The sequence below is a fragment of the Brassica napus genome, chromosome C9, assembly GCF_020379485.1.
Source record: "Brassica napus cultivar Da-Ae chromosome C9, Da-Ae, whole genome shotgun sequence".
In the NCBI taxonomy this organism is placed as follows: domain Eukaryota; kingdom Viridiplantae; phylum Streptophyta; class Magnoliopsida; order Brassicales; family Brassicaceae; genus Brassica; species Brassica napus.
The window spans coordinates 42465119-42492728 of NC_063452.1; the positions used below are offsets into that span (position 1 = coordinate 42465119).

The following is a 27610-nucleotide window of genomic DNA, read 5'->3' on the forward strand; positions in this document are numbered from 1 at the left end:
TTGACCGACTGAAATGACGGCCTTTTGTTATTTTAATATTTTTACCTTGCTATAAATAGATGTATTACCCTTTTGTTATAAGTTGATTTTACGATTGAAACGATAATCAAAAAGATTAGTTACTTTGTTTATATTATATTTATATCCTTTGTTTCTCCCTTCTATTTAATTATTCACAACAAGAACAGATTTGAAATAAATCGCTGGAAATGAATAATTATGAAACAAATTACGATATGTTTCCATTGTATACGTAAACCACTTAGTAGATAAAAATAATGAGCAGGGGCATAAGACGTTTAAAAAAAGAAGATATTGTTGTGGAAGCTCCTTAGTGATTTGATTAATAATAAGGATTCACTAATTAATGTTATTACACTCAAGGATATGAGGTTCAAATTCCAAAATTGCAGTTTTTTTACATTACATTAGATCTACATTGCATTGTGCTGCAAATAGAACTGTAATGAGATAAATCTTCATGAAGTAGTGAATCATCAAATTCTTAAATTCTTTAAAAGTTTCATAAAATTTAGGATGAGTTCAAATAGGTCCAAATAATTGTTCAAATACAATATGAATGTACTTTCTACAGGTACAATTAAGTTTTACAAAATTCTCCAAATTTGTTTGCAAGCGTACAATCCATAGATCAATCATAAGCCTAAACTGAGCAAGGTAACTATGTTATCATATACATAAGATCCGAACGGAAATATGCGGAACAACTACGATGCAATTCTAATAATAACAAAAACATATGAATATATGTAAAAGAAATAGTTATTATTAACTACGGTGCAAACATTCGAAGTCATAATTGAACAATTTAAATGCTACAATAGAAAATACTTTTGACAAGGCTGCCAAAATATGTGGATGACGAGAGTATTAACAACTTTTTCCAAAACCTAGATAGAATATGACTGATTGGTAGTTGCGCTTTTAAACACTCTCGAAATTTAATTACTATTTTTTATTAAAATGAAATTAACTAGAACAAAGTTTTATTAGTTCAACAGTAAGACCCTAGAGAGAAGGCACTTAGTTCGTTGATTTGTTTTTAGACGATAATCCTTCGTAATTCTGTTTAAAATACTTTTTTTTTATAGTAAATCATGTTAACATTTGAGTATATCTGTTAGCAGAACTATACGGATAAATAAGTGATTAGTAGAAAGATTCAATAGCGAGAATCTCTACAGAATCAAGTTCTTGTTTCACCTTTAACCTTATAAAGATTCACTACACCTCCAAAAAACAGCTCTCAGGTATATTTCAATGACCGAGATTGTAGAGCACTCGACCGGAGCCATGGAAATAGAAGAAGCCGTGGATGAGCTAGATCGGTGTGCGGTGGAGGAGGTTGAGCTAACCGTTCCAAAAACCGACGATCCAACGTTACCGGTTCTCACTTTTAGAATGTGGGTTTTAGGTCTTGCCGCGTGTATCATACTATCGTTTGTGAACCAGTTTTTCTGGTACAGACAGATGCCGTTGACCATTACAGGAATCTCGGCTCAGATCGCGGTCGTGCCGCTCGGTCATCTGATGGCTCGAGTGCTTCCAAATAAGAAGTACTTGGAGGGATCAAGGTGGGAGTTCAATATGAATCCTGGTCCGTTTAACATCAAGGAACATGTTATGATCACAATTTTCGCTAATTCTGGAGCAGGAACGGTTTATGCGACTCATATACTTAGTGCTATTAAGCTTTATTATAAGAGATCTCTTCCGTTTCTACCGGCTTTTCTCATTATGATCACTACTCAGGTATTGATACGTCTGTGCCCGAATTTAAACATGCAATAATTCTTTGATCTGAAGAAGAGTTTTTACTTTTACATTTGGTTAAAATTTTTACATTTACAATCATTTTGTTTTGAAATTCGAAAGTCATTATATGCTTTTTTTGTTCTTAGGTAAGAACATTCATATTTGATTAGTCTAAAATATTTTATATGGATATATTCTAATAGCCAGGTCAAGTATTGTTGGATATATGGATATATAGGAATCATTTGACCACAGTTAAACTAAAAACAATTGTTACTAATCTGCTTAAGCTATTAAAAACTCAGTGTTTGTCCAATTTAAGGATATAGTTGGCGTTGGTTTGAAATTTGTGCTCTGGTTACTTGTACAATTTTGAGATCACGTTTTCAGATTTAGATATTTGCTACAGTTTGGTGAATAATATTCCTACCTTTTTCACCTATGAAAAACACTTTTTTTTTTGTAGTTTCTCGGGTTTGGGTGGGCTGGTCTATTCCGTAAACACCTTGTTGAGCCAGGTGAAATGTGGTGGCCAAGCAGTCTAGTTCAAGTGTCTTTATTCAGGTAATACAATTTATAAAACATCTATATAAATCTCATCTTCATGATTAGTCTTCAACTACTTAATTAGTTCACTAACCACTGCAGTGCCTTGCATGAGAAGGAAAAGAAGAAAAAAGGAGGCATGACCCGAATCCAATTCTTCATCATAGTCCTTGTTACTAGCTTCGCATACTACATTCTCCCTGGCTATCTATTCACAATGATAACTTCCATCTCATGGGTCTGTTGGCTTAGCCCAAAATCGGTTTTGGCTAACCAACTCGGTTCAGGTGAACAAGGTCTTGGTATAGGCGCAATTGGTATTGATTGGGCTACAATTGGCTCTTACCTCGGCAGTCCACTTGCTAGCCCGATCTTCGCTACCGTCAATGTAACCATTGGTTTTGTAATAATTATGTATGTCGCCACTCCCATTTGCTATTGGCTTAATCTTTACCGTGCCAAAACATATCCCATATTCTCAAGTGGGCTTTTCATGGGCAATGGATCGTCTTATGATGTTTTGAGCATCATTGATGACAAGTTCCATCTCGACCGAGCCGTCTATGCAAAGACTGGTCCTATCCATATGAGCACTTTCTTTGCGGTTACATATGGTCTTGGGTTTGCCACTTTGTCCGCAACCATTGTCCATGTTTTACTCTTTAACGGAAGGTAATTAACTAAACTCGATCAGTCCCTCACTAATCAAATGTTAGTTAACGATGTAGTTTCCATTGATAGGGACCAGTTTTTTGGTAATAGTTTCTAATTTTTATATATTAGGGATCTATGGAAGCAAACAAGAGGAGCTTTCAAGAGGAACAAGAAAATGGATATTCACACTAGAATCATGAAGAAAAACTACAGAGAAGTTCCCATGTGGTGGTTTTTGGTGATCCTCGTACTCAACATTGCGCTCATCGTGTTCATCTCTGTGTACTACAATGCAACCGTACAGCTACCTTGGTGGGGAGTGTTGCTAGCTTGTGCTATTGCCGTCTTCTTCACTCCTCTTATTGGTGTTATTCTCGCCACGACTAATCAGGTTCCAACTAAAAACTACATAAGAGTTGAAAAAAAACAATAACTAGGGTTTAATGAATTAATCTTCTGAGTTTTGTTGAAATGTAACCATCTATAACAGAAGAAAATACTATAAAACAAACTCACACATTCCTCTGGAAGAAAAACCGAAAAGGAGATAAACTTAAAAGAAATTCATATTCATATGCATCTATGTCTGATTCAGTATCACTTAACTATTTAGAGGTTTAATTCTTTATTTTTTTGTAAGTAACAAGTTCATATTAATAAATTTCCTATTGTAGGCACCGGGTTTGAACGTCATCACAGAATATGTAATCGGATACATCTATCCAGAACGTCCGGTTGCGAACATGTGCTTCAAAGTGTATGGATACATCAGCATGACTCAGGCTCTAACATTCATCCAAGACTTCAAACTCGGCCTCTATATGAAGATCCCTCCTAGAAGCATGTATTTGGCACAGGTGACTAATTAATCTACAATTAATTATTTGTTAAAAAATAGAATTAGTGACACAAGATTTTTCAGGTAGTTGGGACGCTTGTGGCTGTGCTAGTATACACAGGAACTGCTTGGTGGTTAATGGTAGACATTCCTCATTTATGTGACAAATATTTGCTTCCTGACGACAGTCAATGGACATGCCCGATGGATCGTGTCTTCTTCGATGCATCAGTGATTTGGGGACTCGTAGGACCACGTCGAATGTTCGGTGACTTAGGAGAATACTCAGCCATAAACTGGTTCTTCCTCGTAGGTGCAATCACTCCTTTCTTCGTCTGGCTAGCGACCAAAGCGTTTCCAGCTCAAAAATGGATCTCACAAATACATTTTCCAGTTATTTTAGGAGCAACCTCGATGATGCCACCCGCGATGGCGGTTAATTTCACGAGCTGGTGCATCGTGGCATTTATATTCGGACACTTTGTGTTTAAGTACAAGAGAGAGTGGTGGACAAAGTACAATTACGTTTTGTCCGGAGGTCTGGACGCGGGAACTGCGTTTATGACAATACTGATTTTTCTGGCGTTAGGACGCAGAGGAATTGGACTGGCGTGGTGGGGAAACGCTGATGATAGCAAAAACTGTGGCCTCGCATCTTGTCCTACTGCCAAAGGCGTAGTAACGCAGGGTTGTCCTGTTTTCTGACCTTGTCACAGTTAAGTACAAATTCTTTAGCTTGTTGTTTATTCTTCTCTTTGTTTCTTTTGTTTTGTTTATTCTTCTCTTAGTTGTTATGTACAGAAATCTACAACAACTTTAATAATACAAAGTTGGGATGTGCATTCGGGTATTCAATAGGGTTTCTTTCGGGTTCAATCGGGTTTTGAGTTTTTGGGTTATGAAATTTAGCTCGGTTCCAATATTCTTAAACTTTATTTCAAATTCGGTATGGGATTCCTCAGGTTCGATTCGAGTATAATAATATATCACACATCCGGTTGAACCCATTTCCAATTCAGGTCCAGTTCTAATTCACAAATCCGGGTTCGATTTGGGTATAATAATATATTACAAATCCAGTTGAATCCATTTTCAATTCGGGTACAGTTCTAATTTGTATTTCAGTTACCCAAATACTTGTATATAACTCGAAAATACTTCCAAAAACTTAGCAAATTTAAACAATTTGCATTTGGTGACATGATTTAGAATCTAATCTATTAATTTAGGGATTGGTTTTTATCTACTACTTGAAGTTGTCATTTAAGTTTTGGCCTCTTTCATAAATGTTACAAGAATATATCACACTACATTATAAATGGAACATACCTACTTAAACTTAACCAATACATACAACCGGATTACTTAAACTAAACCAATATCTAATATATTAAAACCATCCAAAATTAAACAAAAACCACAACGACAGGTTATCTGCTCTTAATAAAGCAATACAATAAAACTAAACCAACAGGTTATCATGTTTAGTGTAGATGTCCGTCTTTCCTTCTCTTCAGATCAAATTATTTTCTATTTTGTCCATCTTTCATCATACTAACCATTCTAACAAATAAAAAATCTGATTATGAACACAAAATTATCTGCATATAAGCCTCAATCATATATAGATTAGATCATGACTTTTGTTTACGTTACATATGTTTTGTTTATTTGTTTATTATAGCCGAAGATACAATTCATACCCGTATACAATATATGTTCCTTTATATAAAAATATATAGATTAGATATTTTGTAATTTCAATTTGTTTAATATCTAATGATTATCTACATACAATCGTTATCCAGAATATTCTAACCACATTAAGAATAGATTTGATCAAATACATTAATTGTATCTTCCATAATTTTTTTTTCAAAAAACTCAAACAAATTTCCTTATATTTCGATCTCCCTATCAATCACCTTCACAACTATGTTCTTATCTAATATCTTAACTACATATAACTAATTCAACAAACTACTGAAATCAGAATATGCCTAAATATATTCATTATACCTACACGTTACTATCTAATCACTATAAATATGCATTCATATCCTAATACTTTCTTCACCTCAACATCATTAAGTAAAAGACTCATGGCTATAGTTACGCACAACGTAGTCCGACAGTTGAACGATGTCAAGCCATTCAAAGATATTTGGAAAGTTGAAATCAAAGTTCTTCACTCATGGACTCAACACTCAACTTATTCTGGTGGAGACTCCTTTGATTTCATTCTTGCAGATAAGACCGTAAGTGTATAAATGTTTACACCGTTTTGTTATGCTAAATATTTTATTGTAAAACGTCTAAACCGAATTTTATTTTTTCTAATGTATAGGGTGTTAAGATACATTGTACCTGCAAGAGGAACTTCTTTCCTCGTGTAAAGAAACTCCAGGTTGGTCAATGGAAGTTTATTGAGAATTTTTCAGTAATTCCAGCTACCGGAAAGTACCGTCCAACAAACCACAAATACAAGATGACCATCACAGGCAGTACCAATGTCACCAACTCCGAACTGAAAATCGAGGATGATTTCTTGACGTTAACTCCTTTACAAGCAATCATGAATGGAAGTCTTGATTCAAAATTTTTAGTTGGTAAATACAGTTAGTGTTTTCCTTGTATATTTATCAGCTTTGATTTATATTAATTACTCTTTTGTTTTATTGTTTTAGATGTTATTGGCCGTGCCATTGATATTGGCGATCTTCAAGTTGTCCAAGTAGGTGGGAAAGAAAAAAAAATGATGGGACTTACATTGACCGATACAAAGTAAGTTGATAAACTTCTTAAGATTTGTTGACATCTGATTATTGAGATTTTCTAAAATCAATGTTTACAAGGGTAAGTTTCTAACCAACGATTTTTATTTGTTATTATAATTATTGGTTTTTTTATGAGCTAAAATATTATTTTACATTTTTAGGGCAAGTGCAGATAACAAACGCATTTAAAATTTCCAGTATGGTCATCAATCCAACCGGATTTGATGTGGAAGATTATCCAGCACAAGCATTGTATGTTGTTTTATATTTTTTACATAGTTTAAATTATTTTAAAAGTTATTAATCACTCTATTTATAATAGGGTCCCAAATAATGAACTTGCAATCACAAGTGGTCTCTTTAACCAGATAGATCAATATTGGATATCCTAGTGTCAACTGAGGTTAGTTTTATCATGATGATTTTAACCATTGTAATGATCTACAAGATTACTAACATTAATCTTTTTTTGTAGATTGAGAAATGTATTGTTAAAGCAACTGTTTATGCAATAGACACAGACTGGGCATGGTATTATTTTGGTTGTGTTAAGTGCAACAACAGAAAGGTTACCAACATAACAAAGAAGGATGTGGTGCCTCTGAAGCATGTCTGCGTTGTGATTCATGCAAACAATCTGTGAAAAAAGTTGCACCTCAGTAAGTTTCTTATATCTTGATCTTAAATTGTTTATGACCCTATTTTTGAATGTCCTAACTTTTATACATCTTATTAGGTTCAAATTACATCTACTTATAAAGGATGAAACCGGTGAAAATAAGGTTATGTTGCTTGATACTATTGCTGAACCAATTGTTGGAGTAAGTGCTGAAGTGCTCTTAGATGGTTCTCTGGAAGAGGTATATACAAGCCTCAAACTGAATTTTTTATTTGATGGGTTCTTTTTTGATTTGTCGTTTATTAATCTAGAGTTCTCTATTTATGCTATTTAGGTTGAGGATCCTGAAGACTTGCCAGATGTTATTACTGCTCTTATTGGGAAAACTTTTAAGTTTGGTGTGTATGTTGCTAAAGACAATGTTGACTATGAAGCTGATATATTTACCATTGGTGGAACTTGGTCTGCTAATGAAATAATATCCATGTGTGAAGATGACAACACTCTACTATCTGATCATTCTTCTGGAAAGGTTTGTAAAACGTATCCCATAAATTAGATTTGTGTGAAACGGATTTAACATGTTATGGGTTTAATAATATTTTTTGCCTATATTTTAAGGTTTCTTTGTTAAGCATTGAAAGTGAAGACACCAAAGGTGCATCTTCAACTCCAGTCTCCAAACGTTCAGAAAGTTCAAGGGACAGTCAAATTGAAGACCTTTCTTCTACTTCAAAGAAACAGCGCTTTAAGAACATCAAGCTGGAAAAGAATGATGGGGAGTAGTTAAAGGCTGCGTTTAGTTTTCAGAGTGGACTTTGAAAGTTTTACTCATTCTCTATTTCGTTTTTTTTTTGCTTCATTATTTAAGACTTTGGTTTATTTGCAAGTTGTCGTATTTGTTTGGTTTTTTTTTCAATAATTTGAGTTTCAATAAAGTTGAGTTTCATTTAATTTTTCTTCAGGTTTATGATATATTTATCCTATTATTTTTTATAACATTGTGACCTACGATTATTAATTGATGTACTTTATAAAATCAGTAAAAATTTATTCTTTAACAATTTCATGTATAATAAATATTTCACCTACAACCATGGAAAGTATAAACTGAATTACTTATTTTAAATACGTTGTAGTGAAGTTGTAGCTCTTCTATGAACTGTCTTGAATAATCCTGAAAATATGCAGAATGTTTTAAATGTAAGTACTATAAAAGACTTATTACTATAATTTGATAGAAACATTTTATCTAAATGTTTAAAATCTGGAATTTTACTTTGTTTTGGCTTAAACACTTGTATTCTCAAGGTTCAGCGATCGTCTTACAATCCGAAGGATCATATTAAACATTAATCATCACATTTACAACTATATGATGAAATATATATATCAAAAAATTATGAAAGCTAAATTCGGATTAAGCCATACGTTTATGGTTCAAGAGATCAACTTATACTCGAGGTATTATTGTGATAAATAAATTCATTTACTTAAGAAATCTGTCATAATATAAACTAAAACTGTTAGATTGTGTTTAAACTAAAATATTATTGTGATCTACCAAGATATTATACTACATGTCAATGTAGAGAATCTTAACCAACGTATAGGTTTAATCAATTTTGCTAAATCATCCCGCCTTTGCTTTCAATAAAACAATTCGAAATTTTTAGTGGTTCAGAAAGGTTAACGATATCTTACAATCACCAAAATTCTCAGCAGTCATTGAACAAGAAACCTATCGCAAAGTTTTGTAAATGTGAGAAAATCATTCCTATGGTTGATTTTACTTCATTACACAAATTTTTTTATGTAGAAGCTTTTACACAGAGAGTTATATACATAATAATATACACATGTAACTCTTCATATGCAGAGGATGAAAAGAAAATACTTAACTCCCCATGGAGTTAGGGGTCATCAGAAAAGTTCACAATCTGAATCTAAGCAAAGACGTCTTTCTTCCCAAACAAAACCTATCCCTTTGAGTTCTGTTTTTGCAAAACTACTTAATGATGTTAGCAAAACAAGCATTGCACCAAAGTCACATGAATATGAAAATTTTCCAAACAAACAAGATAGTTTCTATTCTATACTATACACATTCGCTAAGAATATGCTAAGGAATTTGTTTCATTCAACTAAAATCAGAGTGTTGTTATTTTGTGTAGATGTTTTTCACCAAAAAAATAATGTCAAGAGTAATCACAGGACAAGAAGTCAACAGGTAGGAGAAGGTATGTATTGTATACTGCCTGATTTGCAGATATTAAACATGTAGACTCATTACGTGAGACACCTATAACGTAGACCATTATATAAACATCTAATATTTTTTTATACATCCATCACAACTGCGTACACTGGATCATGTCCCAGTCAACTCACATTTGAAAGACAACACAGACAGATTCCTAAAATATATTCGCCAAACACCAAAAAATGCCAAAAGATTCAGGAATGTCGAGAAATCCTGAATCAGAACTGCCTGTTTCAGAGAATGATCAAGAGACATAAGGTATTTTGTGATATTTCTTTTCATGTATTTCTCATATCAGGTCTGATACTAAAACTGTTTATATATTTTGCATATTTTCTAGGCACCATGGATGAATGTGATGATCTAGAATTTGAATGTAGTAGTCAAGAAAGGTCTAATACTGATGATTCAAACGATGAACAGTTTACTGAGCTGGTACAAGAGAAAGATAACCAGTCTAAACGAGTTAGTGTTCTGGCAGCTCTGTTTAAAAAATCTTTCACTGAGGTGAAGCCAAAAGTCAAACCAACATCACCCAAAGAAGATGGTTAGTTTAATTAGTCAATTTATTATGATCTTTTGGTATAATATCTTTCCTAACATTCTTGCATCTAATTAACCAGATTATGTTGATGAGGGTGATCCAACGGAATCTTGTGGTTATTGTGGAGCTATCATGTGGTATGGTGAACGCATAAGGAAGAGAGAATATAGATGTAAACCTATATTTACATTGTGTTGCATGCAAGGTCAGGTCCAATTGCCACTTTTAAAGAAACTTCCTGATGTTCTAATGAACCTCCTAACAGGAACTGATAAGTTCGGTAAACATTTTCAAAAGGATACAAGACCATATAATATGATTTTCTCATTCACTTCTCTTGATGGAAAAGTAGAGAAATCTGTTAAAAAAGGACGAGGACCACAAATGTTGGTGCTTCATGGTGAAAACTATCATTTGATGGGAAATTTAACTCCACCTGAAGGAGACAATGCCAAGTTTGGACAGCTATACATTGTTGACACAGACAATGAAATTGAAAACAGATCTAACGCTCTTGGGTAACTAATATGGTCTTTCTTATAAGTGATGTTACGTTTATTTATAAGTGTTTTGTATCATTCTGATGAGTTGAAATTTTGTGTATTTTTTCAGAGGACGCAAGAATGCACAGTCAGAGAGAACAGAATACGGGCTGAAGAAAGACATTATTCTACCTATTATGAAGATATTGAATGCTGTTAATCCATATGTAGCACAGTTTCGATCAGCAAGTGAGAGATTTCGAATGGATCCTGAGAAAACTTTCCATATGCAAATTATCAGTAGAAGTGACAAAGATGGACGGACATATAATATGCCAACAGCATCTGAAGTGGCTGCTTTGATCCCTGGAGATTTTAATTTAGGAATGGATAAGCGGGATATTGTTCTACAACATAAGTCTGGTCGGCTTACAAGGATTGATGAGATTCATATTTCCTATCTGGCGCTTCAATATCCTATGCTATTTGTGTATGGAGAGGATGGTTTCAGGGTTGGTATTAAGAAGGGTCTCACAGAAGCTTCAAAGAAACTAAAAAAAGATACAATCAGTATGAGGCAGTTTTTTGCTTTCCGGATGCAAGAGCGTCCAAATGAGTCTCATGTTCTGCTCTATTCAAGAAGGTTATTTCAACAATTCATAGTGGATGCCTATACTACAATCGAAAGCAACAGACTGAGGTATTTGAAGCTTAACCAGACATGCTTGCGTTCAGATAGTTATGACTCTATCAAGAGTCTGAGAATGCTGGCAAATCAGACATGAATGAACAAGGTGAACAGTTCCTTCTACCAGCTACTTTCACAGGGGGTCCAAGATACATGAAGAATATGTACTTGGATGCTATGGCCATTTGTAGACATTTTGGTTTTCTAGACCTTTTCATCACCTTTACATGCAATCTGAAATGGCCTGAACTTACAAGATTTCTTCAAAAGAGAGGCTTGAATTCAGATGACAGATCGGATATTATTTGTCGGATCTTTAAGATGAAACTCGATTCTTTGATGAATGATTTAACGAAGAAGAATATTTTGGGGAAGACATCTTCATGTAAGTTCTTTTCCAACTCTTTCTTATTTTATCATTTTACTCTTATACACTTACGAGAATTCTAGGTTGTTGTTTATATTGTCTGGTTTGTTTGAAAAAAAATATTTTTTTGTTGTTTTCTTTTTTCAGCAATGTATACTGTTGAGTTTCAAAAAAGAGGGTTGCCACATGCTCACATTCTGCTTTTTATGCATCCTTCCTCCAAACTTTTAAAAACATAAGACATTGATAAGATCATATCAGCTGAGATCCCAGATAAGACATCTGATCCTGCTCTTTACAATGTTGTTAAGGATATGATGATTCATGGTCCATGCGGAGCTGTTAATATGAATTCACCATGTACGGAAAATGGAGTGTGCCAGAAGAGTTTTCCTAAACCTTTCGCTGAGAACACTACAGTGAAAAAATATGGATTTCCGGTTTATAGAAGACGTGAGCAATCTGATCGTTATGTTGAGAAGAATGATTTGAAATGTGATAACAGATGGGTCATCCCTTACAACAAGAAACTCTCTCTTCGTTACCGAGCTCACATCAATGTAGAGTGGTGCAACCAAGTTGGTTCTATTAAGTATTTGTTTAAATACATTAATAAAGGAGCAGACCGTGTTATTGTTGTTGTCGAACCACCGGGGCCACCAGTAGCGAATCAAACAGTATCGAACCCAGAATCAGTGTACTCAGCATCACCGAATTCAGCATCAGCGAACTCAGCATCAGCGAACACAGCTATGGGGCAGGGTGGTGACGTTTTGAAACAAACTGTGCAGATTAAAAACAATGAAATAAGAGATTTCTTTGATTCCAAGTGCATTATTTATCTAAGCGGTATATATTCATAGAGTACACATATTTATTATGTTTTTAGTCTGATATTCTAACTTCTATATTTATGATTTTTGCAGATATGTTTCAACTTGTGAAGGTTCATGGAGAATTTTTAAATTTCCAATACATTATAGATCTACAGCTGTTGAGAAGCTTACATTCCACCTACCAGGGAAACAGAACATTGTTTTCAACGGACATGACAAATTAAAGGACATTGTCAGCCGCAAACTCATTGAAAACACTATATTTCTGGCCTGATTTGATCTCTGCAAAGTTGATGCTTTCGCACGCACTCTTTTATATGTTCAGATTCCCAACTACTACACATATTCAAAGAGTCAGAAGAAGTTCAACAGAAGAAAACAATGTTTCAGTGTTGGAAGAATTAATTATACTCCACGTAAGCAGGACAGTTCTTACTTTTTGAGAGTGTTGTTGAACATTGTCAGAGGTCCTACCAGCTATGAAGATTTTAATACTTATGATGGTGTTCTTTATGAGAGTTACAAAGAAGCATGTTATGCTCCTGGATTATTGGATGATGACCAGGAGTATATAAATGATCTGGTGAGGCGCAGTTATGATAGTTCTGCTGGGGTGGTTCGTGACCTGTTTGTTCTAATGCTTCTGTCAAATAGTTTGAGTCAACCAGAGGTGGTTTGGGCATACACTTGGGAACTTTTAGCTGAAGATGTAGAATATAATCACAGAATTCAACTCAGTCGGCCATGTATTATTTCTAACAACTTATGATAGTAGTAACTATATTTTGACATGTTAAACCGAGATATGTTATTCTACATTAGTTAGATTATTAAAGCATCATTTGAGATTATATTTAATCTGATTGTACATAGTCGTCATTTTTTTTTTTATAATTTTTGCAGGACTTATATTAAGCGACAATGACAAGAAACTATATGCTCTTATAGAGATTCAGAAGCTTATGAAAAAGAATGGGAGCTCACTTTCCTTATATGAATCTATGCCACAGCTTCCTGAAAACGCCAAACCGACGGAAAATGTTTTGATCTTGGATGAACTAAACTATGATCTTGAAGAAATGCAAGCTACTCATGATAGAAATCTTCCAAAGATGACTGATGAGCAAAGGAAAATCTATGATGAGATTATTGGTGCAGTTGTTCAAGAGAGAGGCGGGATGTATTTTGTTAATGGGTTTGGTGGCACTGGAAAAACCTTTCTTTGTCAATTTCTCTCAGCTGCAGTTAGGTGTAGGGGAGATATAGTGTTGAATACTGCATCTAGCGGAATTGCTTCTCTGTTGTTGCAAGGTGGTAGGACTGCACATTCCCGATTTAGCATTCCGATCAATCCAGATGAGTTTACTACATGTGCATTGCCTCATGGGTCAGATAAAGCTAATTTGACAAAGGAAGCATCACTAATTATTTGGGATGAAGCACCAATGATGAGCAAGCATTCTTTTGAATCTTTAGACAGGAGTTTAAATGATCTTATGGGAAAGCACGATAAATTACCTTTTGGTGGAAAGGTTATTGTGTTTGGAGGTGATTTTCGACAGGTACTTCCTGTTATTACTGGAGCTGGTAGGGCAGAGATTGTGTTGGCTGCCATGAATTCATCATATCTCTGGGAACATTGCAAGGTTCTGAACCTAACTAAGAATATGAGATTGTGTTCAAACAATCTGACGGATGCAGAGGCCAAAGATCTGGAAGAATTTTCTGAGTGGATTTTAGCTGTTGGGGATGGGAGAATATCAGAGCATAATGATGGGGAGGCATTAATTGATATTCCAGAAGAGTTTCTAATTATGGATCCAAAGGACCCTATAGAAACTATAAGTCGTTCCATCTATGGAGATACTGATTCATTAAGAGGTATGAAAGATCCTAAGTTTTTCCAACAGAGACCAATCTTATGTCCAACAAATGAAGATGTTAACATGATTAATGATCATATGTTAGATAAGCTTGATGGTAAGTCAGTAATTTTATTTTAACACTTTCGTTTCATTTGTAAATATGGACACTAATTGGAAGTGTTTTTTTCCATCAGGTGAAGAAAGAACTTATATTAGCTGTGACAGTATTGATCCATCTGATCTTACTTCAGCCAACAATGCGGCTCTCAGTGGCGACTTTCTTAACAACATTAAAGTTTCAGGACTACCAAACCATAGTCTGAGATTGAAGATTGGATGTCCTGTTATGTTGCTTAGGAATAGCAATCCTACCGAAGGTTTAATGAATGGAAAAAGATTGCAAATAACTCAACTTTTGGATCATATGGTGGAAGCTAGAATCATAACTGGAGAGAAGGTTGGTAAGACCGTTTATATTCCAAGATTGTTGATCACACCAACGGATAAAAGACTTCCTTTCAAAATGCGTAGAAGACAATTGCCTTTGGCTGTGGCATTTGCTATAACCATCAACAAAAGTCAAGGACAATCACTTTCTGAAGTGGGATTATTTCTTCCTAGGCCAGTATTTTCTCACGGACAGCTATATGTTGCCATTTCAAGGGTAACATATAAGAAAGGTTTGAAAGTTTTGATTATGGATAAAGAGGAGAAGCCGCAAAAGAAAACTATGAATGTTGTTTTCAAAGAGGTTTTCAATAACCTTGAGAACAGAGAGGAGGAATGATAGTCCTTTTAAAGCTCATGTTTTTCTTTGTTAGTGTGCGTTGTGAAACTTGTGTTTGGTATTTCGATTTTTTTATGTTTTCATGGACTACATTTATTTGAAGTTTTCTGAGTAATTTAGTCATAAATAAAAGCATGCGTTAACCTATTGATCCAAAAGCAATAGCAGTATAGTCATTCAGCAAACAAAACTATTCAATACAAACCAATCTAAAATCTAAGACATTACTTCCACATATAGAGCAATAAACCGCGGGAGAACCAAAACCAGATATGCAATAAACATTCTTTTAATATAAACGACAGTCAAAATCAATCTTAAATCTAAGCATTTGTACAATCCTAAAATCGATAGTCCTATGATGATTCTATATTCCAGTGTCACGTTTGATCAAGAAACATAATACAAGATAGTACTAACCTTTGTGCTGCGAAATTGGTTGTAAGTAACTGTCCCCATGCTGTCTTTTTGATTGCTCTTCTTTTCCATCTTTATCAATGATCTAATTAATATAACGAAACATGAGTTTGATCTGTTAGATTATTGTGCCAACAACAATTAAAAAGCAACAATAAGAGAGAGTATAAAGAAGAACAAGATAATAAAGAAGAACTAAATTGTATCATAAACAGAGTCCACTGAGAAAACAGAGATAATTGTAGTAAACATATATAAGAGACTTATCTTTTCTTAAACTTGATCAGTTTTATCTGGTATATTTGACCACTTCTACTAATGCATCGCATTGATAGATTTACCTGATACATAAACGAGACTGTCAAAACCATCTCTTTTATTAAAAGGACAAACACAATCGGAGACAAAGGTTAGTAGGAAACCAACCATCTCTTTGGTGTTCTTTTACTCAATTTAAAGTCCAATAGAGTCTGGAATAAAGCCTTCAGATACGTGCAGTGTGTGTGTTATCTCAACGCAGCTGAGCTTAGCTTTTTGTATCCAATATATTTCAATCTGCCAATGTTTGTAACAAGCTCGATTTATTAGATTAGATATTATGAATAAACAAACACTCAAAGAAATTATGAAACTTATCTTTTCTGTTTCTCGATTGACTTGACGAACCACGTATTTCGTTTCAAATCGGCCACTGATTTTGCATCCGCTACTTTCAACCTGGATAGTATCTGTTTCCTTGACTCGATCTCTCAAATTACTGTTACAAGGTTTGCATATCTAGATCAACAAACATATTAACCAAACCAATTCTTTACAAGATTTATAAACTATAAGAGATCAGATTAGCTATAAGAGTTAGGCTAAAAATTATAACTTACTTTTCCTCCGATCAAATAGCAAAGATCATGCATGTCTTGAGAAACAAAGTCTTTGTAGAAGATCAATTGATTTTTTTTTATTGTTTCGGTAAACTGATCGTTTCGGTTCCAACGAAGAAGAGAGAGAGAAACGATGAACTTGAATGGTGCATCTATTATTCACACCGACAGAAACAAAATATTAATTGATCATCAAAAGTTTTTGACTTTACAGATTATTTTCTTTTTTTCCCGGACAAAAGTTTGTTACTCATTTGGGTTTAGATAATATCATTTGTTAAATTAAATTTGTTAGAAGGCCTGATCCATAAACTATTAAATAGCCCAAACTTTTGATCTTAAATACATCCATTAAAATTTTATGGGCCAAATGTGTTTAATATTTTTAACAAACTAATTATGATTAGTTATAAGCATAACTAATAAAGTTGTTGAAATTATATAATAATTTTTTTAAAAAAAAATCAAATATTTTAAATTTAACAAATGTAAGTTTAAAGTGATCCAAGTTAAACTATTATACTGAAAATGAAACAAGATTCTATACAAACTAACAACATGTACAACACAAATTATAACACCACTAAAAATTAGATATAGATGTCAAATATATATATATATAAAAATATTACACAAAAATATTTATAAAACTTATATACACATATTATATACAAAAAATTAAAATTAAAATTAGATGAATCAATTTCCGCGCTTCAGCGCGGGTTGGAATCTAGTTGGTGATTATGACAACCTTTAAAGAATGATACATTTATTAAAAAACACAATATCGTGTAAACTTGAAAACAAACTTATTCATAATTAAATTTAAAATGCAAATGTCAACTTCTGAAAACCTCAGATGAAAAGAACAAGTTTTTAAACTCAATCAAAAACCGAATTACCTCCAACTTTCAATGCAATCTTCAAACCAAAACTACCGTAGTCTTCAACTTTTGTACTCTGAAATTTTGATAAAGACAAACAAAGATATAAAAAGTCATATAAAGTACCCAAATCATAATGGAAGAACAACTAAGCTAAATAAAAAGATAAATTTATATAACATTTTAACTTCAGCTCGAATCTGCTTATTTGTAGAAATTTTCTCACAAAACTTGATGTCAGTTTTCATCTGAACATCTAGCGTAAAGGGGGTTAGACAACTCTTATTTATTTTTTCTATTTTTTTTTTAGCTACCCATTTGGTTAGCCAACTCTTATAAGATTCTAGGATTCTCTACCAATAGTGCTAGGAGCACTTTATGATGCCACTTATGAAATTTGCATTACAAGTAAATCCCTAACCAATTTTAACAAAACCGAAAACCTGATCTCCCCCCCCCCCCCCCCCCCCCCCCCCCCCCACCCACCGCGCGAGTATATTGGACTAAGTCTCATTATAAGTTTTTATACACAGGTTCTTTCAATCTAATTCATCATTAAAATGTAGGTACTAATCTTAGGTATTCACTCAGATATTTAAATATTTTTGGGTATTTATTTGGAATAGGGTTCAGGTATGATATTATTTTCTAGGTTTGAATTTTCTGAGATATTTTTTGGTTTCCATTGTTCAGATTTGGTTGGATAAAACCGTGCAAAATACGGTAAACCAAGATCTATTTGAGTATCGGAGTCATACTCGATTTGGTTCGAATTTTTGTTTAAGTTGGTTCGATTTGAATTTTCAGATTCGGTTTTCTTTTTTTCCACCTACAGAGATTACTCTAAAACCTTCTTAGATGAACCATTCTATTTAAGGTAAAGCTTCAATTTTCTTAGATGAAACATTTAAGATCATTGAAACATTTAAGATCATTGACTAAGCTAATATAAATATTCTTTTAAATTCGTTTTACAGCATATTAACACACTATTTATTTAGGTTCTATAAACAGTTTGTACTTAGCGTAAAACTTTTTTTTTATCGCTGGGTTCTTGCATATCAAATAAATGTGGGAAAAACAGAGTATTTAGGATCAGCCTCCACAAACAGAGGGGAACCAAAACAAGAGAACAAAACAAGAAGGAAAAAGAACATCAGAGCGTAAGAGGACCAAATCACCTATCAGCAGATATTGAATGAACCTACATACGATGTCCTAACAGCACACGAATCACACACAAAACATCAGACCAGACGTGAGATCCTGCGGTCTATCCGGGGTTAACAACAGTAGAGAGTTTCTCTGACCAGAACATTCTGCAACCATTGAGGAGCCCCACGAGACACATAAGAATTATAGCGTCGCTCCTGAGTAACACTATTAGCAATAGCACAAGCGACCACATTACGAGCAGGATCAATATGAAAGAAGAGAATAAAAGTCGTATAACTCCAAACAAAGCAAACAACATTATGGTCGTTGAGAAAAAAAAGAAACATTATGGTCGTTGAACAAACTAAATGATTTAACTTCATCACTCCAAGTACCCAAACCAATTGCATACAGAGAAAGGCTTTACAAAGTTCTGAAAATTTATCATCTCTCTCTTCCCTTTTTGTAAACATCAAGATGTCTCCTCTTTGAGCCTGTACAGCGTGATTTCTTGCTGCTTGAAGTAACGGCGATCCTCCTCGTCCACCAGCACAAGATTCAGATAATACTTAACGCTGAATTTGTTGTTTATGTTTGTAAGCGTTGGTGTCAGATCGTATGGTGTCAAGAACAGTCTTACGGGTATAGATTCACCTGGAAAATGTCTCAATGCTTACTCAATAGCTAAAGAGGGTAGAGTGAGATTTGATAAAGTAAATTTGGGGATTACCTCTAACGGGAGCACCATCCATTAACTCAAATTTGGCTAGTGTTTCTGTCTCGACGTGAGTATTAGCTCCTGCTCCTGTTGATTCTCGCCTTCTGATCTCAAGATCCATATTCTTTATCTTGATTCTGACCAGAAGAAAGTATATCTTCCCAAGGATAACATCTTTCAGGTGGTACCTGCATCCACCAGAGCATTGGGAGTTAGCTATTGGTCTTTTCTATTTCCCCTTTATCATTCCAGTTTGAAATAATGAATAATGAATTTGTCTTACTTGCTTTTATTGTACTCAAACTCGATATGTAGGCAGTCCTCGATCCCAACTTCCATCTGTACAAGGGGTAAAGAGACCAATGGTATTAAGCATATCTAGTGCTAATAAGAATGTGTGAAGAATAAGAATAAGAGCAGAAGTCCTGTAACTTGGGAGGTAGAACAGGCTTTAAGAGAGTATGTATTCAGTTTCAAAAGCAAGAGCGACAAGGAACAAGGAAACTGAGAGTGGAAATGAGAGAGTTTGGACTCACCTTGATGCTGTTATTGATTGGAGGTAGTGGAGAATAGTTACGGACCTGTTTCAAATTCACAAGAAGAAAGAAAAAGCTAAGTTCTGTGTTTAAAATGGCGCTCGCCTTTTGCGCCATGGCGCGAGGCGCACTCAGGCGACGGCTCCATCGCCATGTACCTCCTAGGCGAGGGTGGGTTCCGTAAGGCGCTCGCCAAGTGCGCATTGGTCATAAGGCGGTGCCTTAAAAGGCAACGCAAAGGCGAGCCATGGAGACGATGACGTTAACCGATACTAAACCACGTAGAAACCCTAACTTAATAAATGGACCAACCTTAAACCAAACTTAAAACCAAACGTCTAAAAACTTATCAAAACCCTAGCTTGCTCTTGTAGAAAAGCAAAGTTAAAAACTTAACAAAACATGGATCTCACGGACTGTGTTTTGCATAAGGTTAGTACGTACTCTCTTCTCTAATCTCATGGGGCTTTCTTCTGATAAAAACTATTTAATAAAGGCAAAATCACGTGAATGAAATTTGTATATTACGCACGGATACATAACTAACGTAGTCTTCAAGTGGGTCTTCAAGGCGAGCGCTTTCTTGCGCCATGGCGCAAGGCGCAAGGCACACACCTTATCGCCTTGGATCGCCATGCGCCATTTAAAACACAGGCTAAGTTTTATCTTAAATAACAAGTGCCACAAAGACACAGAAGAAATATACCACAAAGTCCTGATACTCTACGATGCTTCCACCATAGCCACGTGTAACTGTTACTTTGAGGACATACCTGCAGATAAACAGAGACCAAAGTTATGTATTTTAATATGCAACATTAGGAACTTTATATGTTACAGAAAAAATATGATATATACCTTAGCCGCACATTTACGCCATTGTATGTCTCATGTGGCATCTCAACGGTCGAAAATTCAAAAGGGTATGCCTTCTTTTCATATATTTCTCCAGGTACATCAAGCTCACGCACTGATATTCAGAAAAAGATAGCTACTAAAAACCAAGAAAGAGACTACTGAAGCAAAAGAACAGAACCATATCATAATAGAGCCCTAAGTTTAGACTCACCCAAGGAAGTGAAGTCGTAGAAGTTTCCTCTGTCAAAATACATTTCTGTCACACAAATATCATTAAGCACATACAGAGGAAATGAGTTGGAAAAAGGAAAGAAAAACTGACAGAAACTGCACACCTATTTGACCAAGAAGCTCAACTTTAACACCATTGTGCTCCACCTTTTTCCCTTGATATGGCTCAATAAGAACCTAAACCAAAACGTGTTAAGGAAACATCAACTCCATAAAACCTCCTGATGGCTATAGATGACAACAAAACCAAAGTTACCTTGCCAGCAATAGTTTCTTGGCTCTGGAAAAGCGGGTTCATAACCGTCTGTCCATTATCTTTCTTAATGGGAACCTAGCGGCAACAGAGATCAAGTAAGATAATAAGACAAGCTGTAATCAATGTCCGGGATTAAGGATACATAAATATTCCCCCATAGGGGAAGTGAAATAGATAAACCTAAAGAGAGAGGGATGTGTGTACCTGTTTACGATTCTTCCCATCAGTAAAGGTGATAGAAACATTACAGGCCGGCTTGAAAGCTCCAAGAAGATAGTTCTGTGATATCAATCCCACAAAAAGTGTTGAGACTTGAGTACAGTTTTACCGAAGCACCCCCGAGACCAGGCAAAGAAAGGGGGAAAACATTAAGAGCACTAACCATGATCAGAAGATTCGATCTTTATCACGGTAACCTGTTCAGGAGCGTAATTAAGAATCCATTAAACAGAACATAATAATCATCAGCATTTCTAGCTTGTAACAGCAAAAAGGTTTGTTATTTTTTTGTTCAAATCAGGATCAAGCAATGAAATAAATAAACCCTAATCTCAAATCATACGAAAGTGATCAAAATAACCCCCAGAACAGATCAAATCACATGTAATGGTACAACGATGAGATCCACAAAGTTAGATTCAGTTCAACTACTGAATACGTATGTACCTTCCGAGGTGAAATTCGATCGGAGACGGCGGGGACTCGGATCAAATCGAATCGACGAAGGTTTCTTACAGTTGGGTTGAAGACGATCGACAAGACTCTCACCAATCTGATCCAATGTTGACTATAAAAGCCTCCCTTGTTATTGGATTGTATTTCCCATCATGGCCCAAATGGTGCCATTCACATTTAATTATTTAAGTTTTTTTGGTTGTTCTCAATAGGGAGCCACCGATATCCTAAAAATTCATAATAAGTTTCAGTCCTAATTCTAAAGATGTTTATTTAGTAGAGTTCTTATTAGAAATAAATTTGGTCAAATCTCCAAAATAGCACTTTTCTAAGTTTATATCACAAAAATAGCACCCAAAAACTAAAATGACCAAAATAACACCTTTTTAAGTTTATACTTTGAAAATTTTAATTTTTTTATTTTTCAAAATTTCAAAATCTTATCCCAAAACCTCATTTCTCAACTCTAAACCCTAAACCCTAAACTCTAAACCCTAAACCCTAAACCCTAAACCCTAAACCTTAAACTCTAAACCCTAAACCCTAAACCCTAAACCCTAAATCCTAAACCCTAAACCCTAAACCCTAAACCCTAAACCCTAAACTCTAAACCCTAAACCCTAAACCCTAAACCCTAAATCCTAAACCCCACCCTTTAACTCTAAACCCTAAGTTTGTGATTTTTGATAAAACATTAAGTGCTATTTTTGTGACTTTTGACCTTGAGTACTAGTTTGGGAACAAAAACTTGATTTAGTGCTATTTTTGTCTTTTTCTCTAAATTTTATCTCGCTGTACAATTTATAAATATTATCATTGAAATTTAAACTAATTTTAATAATTCCATTGGTGTTATTTTTTCAAAATAGAACATTTGTAACCGTTGAACGGAAAGAGGCAGAGTTAAAACGTAAGCCCAAATTTGTTAAATATTGACATTTTCAAAATCCGCCTCAAAAAGATTGTTCATCAATCCACACTAACCTCTAGATTGGGAAGGCAAACACCACATAAAAATCACCACTGAACTTAAGTGTTAGTGTTAGCTTGTGAACTAAATTTTATCTCGCTGTACAATTTATAAATATTATCATTGAAATTTAAACTAATTTTAATAATTCCATTGGTGTTATTTTTTCAAAATAGAACATTTGTAACCGTTGAACGGAAAGAGGCAGAGTTAAAACGTAAGCCCAAATTTGTTAAATATTGACATTTTCAAAATCCGCCTCAAAAAGATTGTTCATCAATCCACACTAACCTCTAGATTGGGAAGGCAAACACCACATAAAAATCACCACTGAACTTAAGTGTTAGTGTTAGCTTGTGAACCAAAAAAAAAAAAAGCTTAGTGTTAGCTGCCACAACTCTGAACCTGCATTAGGAAGAAAGAAACCAATAAAGAGACAAGAATACAGTCTCAAACTAAACACGCGCTACCACAGAAGACCGCAAAGCTCAAGCGACAACTCCAAACAAAGAGAGCTACTCACATGCACCAACAATTGAGAACCTTCAGCAAAGTTTTCCAAGAACACATCCAACTTGGTTACATCACACCACCCAGACCTCCAAAGCAACTAAGATTTTGAAACACAAAAACATCAATCCAAAAAACCAAGAACCTGTACAGTAGCCACAAATCCACGCCACAACCACATATCTCCGGAGTGCATGCCTCACTAAAGCTCCATACGCTGTCACACTCAGATCGTAACCCTGGACCAAAGCAAAAAACTGAACCCTCCTCTAATGATTATAGAGGGCATAAGAGAGTGTCGATGCAGACCCAAAGCGCATTCCTCTTCTCCGCCCTGTATAACCAGAAAAGTTTCAGTACTGAATATGTCATCACATACATCCCACGAAGTTGACCCAGCTGAGAATCTCTTGCTCCAATCGCCACCGCACCTGATCTTTCTACACCAAAGCCATAACTCACATGTCTATCGTGAATAGAAGAGGGATCGATAACGGTAATTCTAACCTACAACGAACAGCAAGCCCGAGAGAAACAAAGAGGAAAGTGATTGAGCAGAGAGGAAAAATAGATATATTAGGATTAAAGAGAGTTCAGTGAATATATATTTTAATCTAAGCTTACTAAATCTTGGTCATATTGCTAAGATTAGAAAATGTTTTGAAATCTATTTGTTTTCACTTTTTAGAATGGGTTAACACATCATTTACTACAATGACTATTGTGATTGCAATTAGATCTTATTAATGATAAAATTCATTGCACACCATAAACCAACATAAAATATTTAGAGCATATCCAATGTAAAATTTCATTTTTCTCTTTAAAATGGAGTAGAATAGAATACGGAGTAAAGATGCTACAACCCTACTCTATTTCCCACTTTATAACAGAGTAATGAACAATCAAAATATATATTACTTTATTTATAGAGTAAATTATATTATGAAGTTAGAAATGAAGTAGGGTTTGAGTATTTTTTTATTTCATACTTTTTTTGTTTTGGAAAAAAATGGTGTTGGGAGATGCCCTTAAGCGAATATAATTATAACAAAGATATTACATGTGAATATTATTATAACTTATAAGCATAAAAAAACATTCTCTTCTAAATGGTAAAAGTCAGCGCTGGCACCAACACCACCTCCACTTCGGAAACTACGTCAGTCCAACTTTTTTTTTTTTTTTTGGAACAAACTACGTCAGTCCAACATTCATCAATTTTCTTCTCTCCTAAATGGGAAAAGTCAGCGCTGGCACCAACACCATCTCCACTTCGGAAACTATGTCAGTTCTCCGATCAGGTCCAGCCCGGAGCACAGGCAAAATAAGCCATGGCTTAGGACCCATAATGTTTTTTGGGTTTTTTCAGCCGAAAATTTTTTAAAGAAAAAAAAAATAATAGGAAAAGGACCCATTATTTAAAATCTGAGTAGGGCCTATTAGAGACATGGGCCGGCTTTGCCTCTGATTCCTACTGCTCGGACTACCAGCATGCATGTGTATAATATGCAAAGCCGTGTCAACAAATTTTGTTAGCATAATCAAAAAATGTTTAATAATTTTTTATAGTGATAGTAGTAATAATAATAAAGAAAATAAAGTTCTATAATTTTTTGGTTATAGTGTGATTAGTATATAAACTTTATACATAGGCATATACTATATTATATAGACATAGTTTTATGTACTTGTAAGCTTATCAAATAAGAACTAAACCATAATAAAAAAAAAATGAATGTATAATATGTAACGATTAGAAATTTAGAATGAATAAATTAGATAAAAGATAAACACTAATTAGCTTTTATATGAGTGTGTGTTAAATAATTTTGTTTTAACAAAAATAAAAGCATTTTCTAGACTAATAAACTACAATTATAAAACATTTGAGAATATGTCATTTTCTTCAGTTTTTATTAAATAAATATGCCTTAATGGAAAGTGTCTTTTTTCCTTACGTAGGCACGACACTAATGCTATGCAAAAGCCTACACCAACAACAAAGATAAATAACATTATCATCCAAAAGAGTTTACAAATTTATATCAAAATCTATTTAAGTTTATTTAGTTTTTACTTCTTAATTTTTGTTTTGCATCAAAAATATAGTTTTAACAGAACTTTTTGAAAGTGATATACAAACTGAATAAAAAATAAAATGAATAATAAATAAATAAATTTTATTAGAAAATATTAGCAAAATATGAGCAAAATAAGAAAAAATAATAAAATACTAATTAGAAATAAATTAAACCATCATATTGTTGGAACTCGTTTTTAACAAAGTGGTGTGGACCATTTTCCGATAGGTTTTTCGACGGAGACGTCTGTCGGAAAGACCGGATTTTTGGGCACGATGAAATCGTCACCATAAGCATTATGAGATAATGCATTCGTTTGTTAAAATCGGAGTTATTTTAAATGAGAAATAAAAGTCCAAAATGTGTTGCTTGTAAAGCTTAAAATATACATTTTCATAATGTCCTATATTGGAATATAAAGTGGAGAAAGTGATATCCGAACCTAATATAAGTTTTGGATTTCGGAATTTGACAAATGGACTTGTGGTTAAAAAATAAGAAAAAAGAAACAAAGTCATTTGTTTAAATTAATGAGTCAAATATATCTTTCTCATTAATGGAGTTTTGTAACATATATATTAATGATGATTTTGAAGTGTGAAATAATTGTCATTACTCATCCACTTTATGGTGAAAAAGAGACGTTGGGTTTGGTGTGTTTAAGACCAACACTACAAGAAAACATATTTTTTACTAGGGCAGTATTCGTTGTAAATTCGTCGTAAACGGGGTGTTACGACGAATTAACGTCGAAAGACGTTTCGTTGTTAAACGTCCGTCGTAACGGAGGTTTCGTCGTAAACGACTCGTTACGTTTACGACGAAATATATTCCTCGTAAAGCGCAGGGAAAGGATTCGTCGTAAACGCCACGTAAGACTTCGTCGTAAATCCCACGTAATTATTTCGATGTAAAGCACACGTAAATACTTTCGTTGTAAATCACTCGTAAACATTTCGATGTAAAATCCTCGTAAATATTTCGATGTTAATCACTCGTAAACATTCGATGTAAACTCCATGTAATGTTTACGAGGAGTTTACATCGTTTCTTATTATATTATTATTAATTAATATATAATAGATTTTAATTTATATTTAATATTCAGAATTTAAAATAATTTAAATTTTAAAACAAAATATGAAATTGGAAAACATATTTTTAAAAGTCATACAATAATATTTAAATTCATAATACAAACAGAAAAAAAAAACTACATATTGTCGAAGTAGTTGGTGGGGTTGCTCGGCTGTTGACGGGTTGGATCGGACTCTTGGGGATCTCGTGGTGGCATTCCAAGAGCGGCTCGTCTCTCACTCAACATTCTCTGCATAACCGGGTTTCCCACGGCCATCACGTCTAGCAAATCCTCAAGAGAGTCTAAACGAACCTGCTGGCTATCCATTTGAGCCTTCTGGCTATCCATTTGAGCCTTCATCTGAGCAGTCTCTTCATCCCGTCTCGAAGTGTATGACGAAGTTGCCCTTGCAACTTCGTTAACAGAGCCTATACCGACTATCCGTCCCTTCTTTTTAGGAGCCACCTATAAAATCAAAACATATATTAATATAGTTAATTATGTTAAAATATTTAAAATAATGTAAACTAAAATTTTAAGTTACCTCTTCGAAGATTCTGTCGACCTCTTGGGTGGACAATGTGACTGGTAATCCATCGGGAGACTTCTGGGTTAGTTGCGTCTCCCGTTCTTCAATCCGACCAGCCACTGTTCGGAAGAGTTTCTCAGATGCAGGATCCACAAAAACTCCGTCGGATGTGGCGTGAGTCATCTTGAATAGGTCAGACAGAGAAGGTAAGACTCCCGTCTTCTCGAACTACAAAAAAAAAAATTTAAATATTATAAATTATATTAATTGAATATTTTAAAATATATATTTAAAACAAAACTTACAGCTTCTAGACGGACTCCTGCATGAGGTTTTTGTCCGGTTCTGTGAAGCATGGGCAAATGACTATCTTTATCCTTCGTCCTTCGAGAAGCCGAGCACGAATTGGCCTTTCTGATCGAAGAGGGGTGCTCCCAATAGGCGATGAGGCCATCCCACACATCCGTCGTGAGCTCAGTGGGCTTTCCCTCATACCCGTAGATCTCCCACTTGTCCTTCCAATCAGAGACTGTGTTGCAGATGCGTATCTTTGCCTTTGCAACGAATTCCGCCTTCACCCTCTCGGTGATTCCCAAAGACCAATGCCACTTTTGCTGAAACATAAAAATTTTGAAAAAATTACAATTAATAATAAATATTAAATATATATATATATATATAAAAGTGAAAATTTAATTAAATTTACAAATCTTACCGCAAAACATTTAAACCACGTGATCTTAACGTGATTTGGTGTCTTGCTCCAGTTCGGGTATGCCCCGTCGTAGT

The 27610-nt window shown here is 34.4% G+C and overlaps 2 protein-coding genes and 1 long non-coding RNA gene across 3 annotated transcripts; 1 reads left to right on the top strand and 2 right to left on the bottom strand.

The window, feature by feature from the left end:
• Positions 1 to 990: 990 nt before the first annotated feature.
• On the top strand, positions 991 to 4656 carry LOC106416717 (oligopeptide transporter 9). Its single transcript, XM_013857633.3, has 6 exons — positions 991 to 1773; positions 2243 to 2340; positions 2425 to 2994; positions 3106 to 3367; positions 3651 to 3833; positions 3899 to 4656. The coding sequence occupies exons 1-6, from the start codon at positions 1282 to 1284 to the stop codon at positions 4517 to 4519; spliced, it is 2226 nt and encodes a 741-aa protein (XP_013713087.1). The 5' UTR covers positions 991 to 1281; the 3' UTR covers positions 4520 to 4656.
• Positions 4657 to 5064: 408 nt separating this feature from the next.
• Positions 5065 to 17678, bottom strand: LOC125593338. The gene is made up of 4 exons (XR_007329263.1): positions 16338 to 17678; positions 15886 to 16216; positions 15463 to 15800; positions 5065 to 8387 (listed from the first exon to the last, which is right to left on the bottom strand). It is a non-coding gene; the product is annotated as an uncharacterized LOC125593338 (long non-coding RNA).
• A 968-nt stretch (positions 17679 to 18646) lies between these two features.
• Positions 18647 to 21871, bottom strand: LOC106418473 (vacuolar protein sorting-associated protein 26A-like). Its single transcript, XM_013859195.3, has 12 exons — positions 21642 to 21871; positions 21358 to 21391; positions 21180 to 21254; positions 20976 to 21050; positions 20824 to 20896; positions 20700 to 20744; positions 20489 to 20600; positions 20337 to 20403; positions 19631 to 19675; positions 19378 to 19433; positions 19107 to 19282; positions 18647 to 19030 (listed from the first exon to the last, which is right to left on the bottom strand). The coding sequence occupies exons 2-12, from the start codon at positions 21358 to 21360 to the stop codon at positions 18849 to 18851; spliced, it is 909 nt and encodes a 302-aa protein (XP_013714649.1). The 5' UTR covers positions 21361 to 21391; positions 21642 to 21871; the 3' UTR covers positions 18647 to 18848.
• Positions 21872 to 27610: the final 5739 nt, after the last annotated feature.